General features: G+C 34.0%; 1 protein-coding gene across 1 annotated transcript; it reads right to left on the reverse strand.

Annotated features, from left to right (window-relative positions):
* Positions 1-1400: 1400 nt before the first annotated feature.
* Positions 1401-1907, reverse strand: LOC139889342 (uncharacterized). Its single transcript, XM_071872300.1, has one exon. The coding sequence runs from the start codon at positions 1905-1907 to the stop codon at positions 1401-1403; it is 507 nt and encodes a 168-aa protein (XP_071728401.1).
* Between the last annotated feature and the right edge of the window lie 1619 nt (positions 1908-3526).

Here is a 3526-nt window from a genome sequence, read left to right on the forward strand (position 1 = left end):
GAGGTTCGAGTAAAAGGCAAAAGCGAGAAATACCAAATCACACAACATGAAGATACATACATGCATAAACATACAATACAAATAACTTAAAAGAAGATACATACATACATAAAAATAATATCTTTACATACATACATATATATACATAACATAACCTACATACATATATCCATAAATATACGTACATACATAGATACCAACAAACATATATACATGCATACATAGACAAATATACAAAACTTACTCTTCTAATAGTGATAATAATTATAAATAAATAAATAATAATAATAATAATAATAATAATTATACTAGTTGCGAATAGTGGTTAATAGAAATAGTATTAATATTAATAATACTAATAATAATATTATTAATATATAAATATTTAATGATAATAATATAATAATATAATAATAATAGTAGTTGTAGTGGTGGTAGTAATAGTAAAAGGTAATAAAAATAGGAGTACTACAATAATAATAATAATAATAATAATAATAATAATAATAATAATAATAATAATATAATAATAATAATATAATAATAATAATATAATAATAATAAATAAATAAATAAATAAAAGTAATAAATAATGATACAAGTAATAATAATACTATTACTATTTACCAATAATAGTAATAATAACATCCGGACAATTCATATTTGATATAAACATGATGCTTGAATGTAGTCGTGAATGGTTCTGACAACTAATTATATATAATGTGAAAAACAGATCATGTTTAAGATCCCGAAAATTTGGGGGTTATAACGTAGTAATATAATAATAATAATAATAGTAATATTATTAATATTAATATTAAAAATAAAAATAATAATAATAATAATAATAATACTAATTATTATTATTATTATTATTATTATTATTATTATTATTATTATTATTATTATTATTATTATTATTATTATTATTATTATTATTATTATTATTATTATTATTATTATTATTATAAGAAACCCTACTCGACAATTCTTGTTCTAGCCCTCAATGCATCCCTATCAGAAGTCATGTCTTCGGTTAACAAAAGTTCTCTCTTGTCGAGCCTTAGTCTATTTACCCACGTACGAGTAGGTCTACCCATTCTCCTTACGCCATCGACCGTGAGTCCCTCGACTATCCTAACTGGGGTCAAACGTGGTAGCCTCATCACATGCCCAAACCTTCGAAGCCGCTCTTCTCTTAGCTTGTCTGTGATGCTTCTAACCCCAAGGCTATCCCTAAACACCCCATTTGGAATCATATCCAAAATGGTTTTACCACACGTCTACCTAAGCATCCTCATTTCTGCCACCTACATCCTTCTCTCTTGGGCCTTCGTCACTGGTAAACATTCTGATCCATATAACATGGCAGGTCTAATTGCCACCTTGAAGAATTTTCATTTCAATTTGAACGATATCTTCTTGTCGCACAAGACCCCTTTCGCCCCTCTCCACTTCAACCAAACTACCTTAATTCGGTGGGCCACGTCCTCGTCTATCCTCTCCGACTTGCGTAGGACCAAGCCTAGATATCTAAACGAATCTTGTGAGTGCAAAATCTGGTCCCCAATGTAGATATTCACTCCAACATTTTGTTCATCCTCAGTCCTATCAAAATCGCACCTCAGATATTTCGTCTTTTGTCTACTGATCTGTAGGGCATCCCTCCATTGTTCCAGTCTTCTATTAAGCTCCTCATTGGATTCCGATACTAGCACAATATCGTCGGCAAAAATCAAACACCAAGGGATGTTCTCTTGTATTCCTTGAGATAGCTCGTCGAGGATCAAAGCGAAAAGGAAAGGACTAAGGGCAGATCCCTGGTGCAGACCAACTTTTATCGGGAAAACTCTGTGTTTCCCACATGCGTCCGAACGCAAGACTTTGCCCCTTTGTACGTACATGTCGATTATCGCTCTAATATATCCACTTGGATACCTCAAACTTTAAGGGCCTTCTAAATCAGCATTCGTGGAACACAATCATATGTTTTTCCCAAGTCTAAGAAAATCATCTCTAGGCTCTTTTACTTTTCCCTATACTTCTCCATAAGACTCCTTATAATATGGAGTGCCTCCATCGAGGATCGTCCTGGCATGAAACCGAATTGGTTCTCCGAAACAGTAGTTTCGCGTCAAAGTCTAGTCTCGATCTCTCTCCCCCAAAGTTTCATAGTATGACTAACTAATTTTATGCCTCTATATTTACCGCAAATTTGGGCATCTCCTTTATTTTTGTAGATGGGAATAATCTCACCGAGTCTCCATTCCGAAGGCATTTTATAGATTCTAAACGTTTTGTTGAAAAGACACGTCAACCACCTAACACATCCTCACCAAGGCACCGCCACGCCTCTATTGGAATCTGATCTGGTCCAACAGCTTTGTTTCTCCCCATCTTTCGTAGTGCCGATCTTACTTCTTCCTGACTGATCCTCTTACAGAAATTTTTGTTCTGGAATTGTACAACACCTAAGTCTTGTAGGTCCTCTCGGCGCTCGGGTCCTCCACAAACGAAAAGAGATGAGAAATACCCTTCAATTCCATTCTTTTCCTAATTTCATCTTCCTTCACCATGGTTTGACGGGCTTCATCTTTGATAAACATGATGTTATCTATGTCCCTCCTCCTACGCTCGTTGGCTTTTGCAATCCTATAGATATCATTTGCTCCTTCCTTAGAGTCGAGTTTTTTATACAAATCTTCATACGCTTTATCTTTTGCACGTGCAACAACATTCTTAGCTTCTCTTTTGGCTTCTTTATCTCTCTCCTGCTCTGGTTCTATCCTCACGTGTCCCCTCTGGGCATGTAATGAGCTCCCTAAACCTCAGTTGCTTGAGCGCGACTTTAGTTTGAACCTCATCACTAATCCACCATGATTCTCTACTAGACTTATGTCCTCTCGATGTCCCCACTGCCACACCTAAGGATTCTTGGCTACATCTCTAATAGTGGACGCTAGACTATTTCACATAAGCTCCGCGTCATCATGAGCAACAGTTTCCCCTCGTGCCTCAACTATCTCCAAAACCAAATATATGTTCACCTTTAAATCAATAATATATAACCTATCAATTAGTTTATACCACTACACAACTACAAAATCCTCTATCGATCATACATTTACAATATGTAACAATTACAATTGCATGACCCATATGCAGAGATACAAACGATACATACAGTTTTTTTTTTTTTTTAGTAAGCGAGAAAACCCTCCTATGAACGATACATACAGTTGAATGTCGCATAATCGTTAAACGTTAAGTATCACGAAACCCTCGACATATTGTACTAATTCTTAACTAATAAAATGATGCTTTTCACATTAAGTAAATATATATGCAAAATCTTAAAACCTAAATCTTTCACGAAATCCTATACATCACGAAATCCTAATGCTTTTCATATAGTGCCTACACATTACGAAATCTTTTTTCACGATATCCTAATTCTTTCCATTGTTTACCGACCAAGAAAAACATTATTGCAATCAGGTAAATATTGATACAAATAATGATC

The sequence above is a fragment of the Rutidosis leptorrhynchoides genome, chromosome 2, assembly GCF_046630445.1.
Source record: "Rutidosis leptorrhynchoides isolate AG116_Rl617_1_P2 chromosome 2, CSIRO_AGI_Rlap_v1, whole genome shotgun sequence".
In the NCBI taxonomy this organism is placed as follows: Eukaryota; Viridiplantae; Streptophyta; class Magnoliopsida; order Asterales; family Asteraceae; genus Rutidosis; species Rutidosis leptorrhynchoides.

What these genes read in the sequence shown, in the direction of transcription:
- LOC139889342 (XM_071872300.1), bottom strand. Translation starts at nt 1,907, where the DNA reads ATGTACGTACAAAGGGGCAAAGTCTTGCGTTCGGACGCATGTGGGAAA.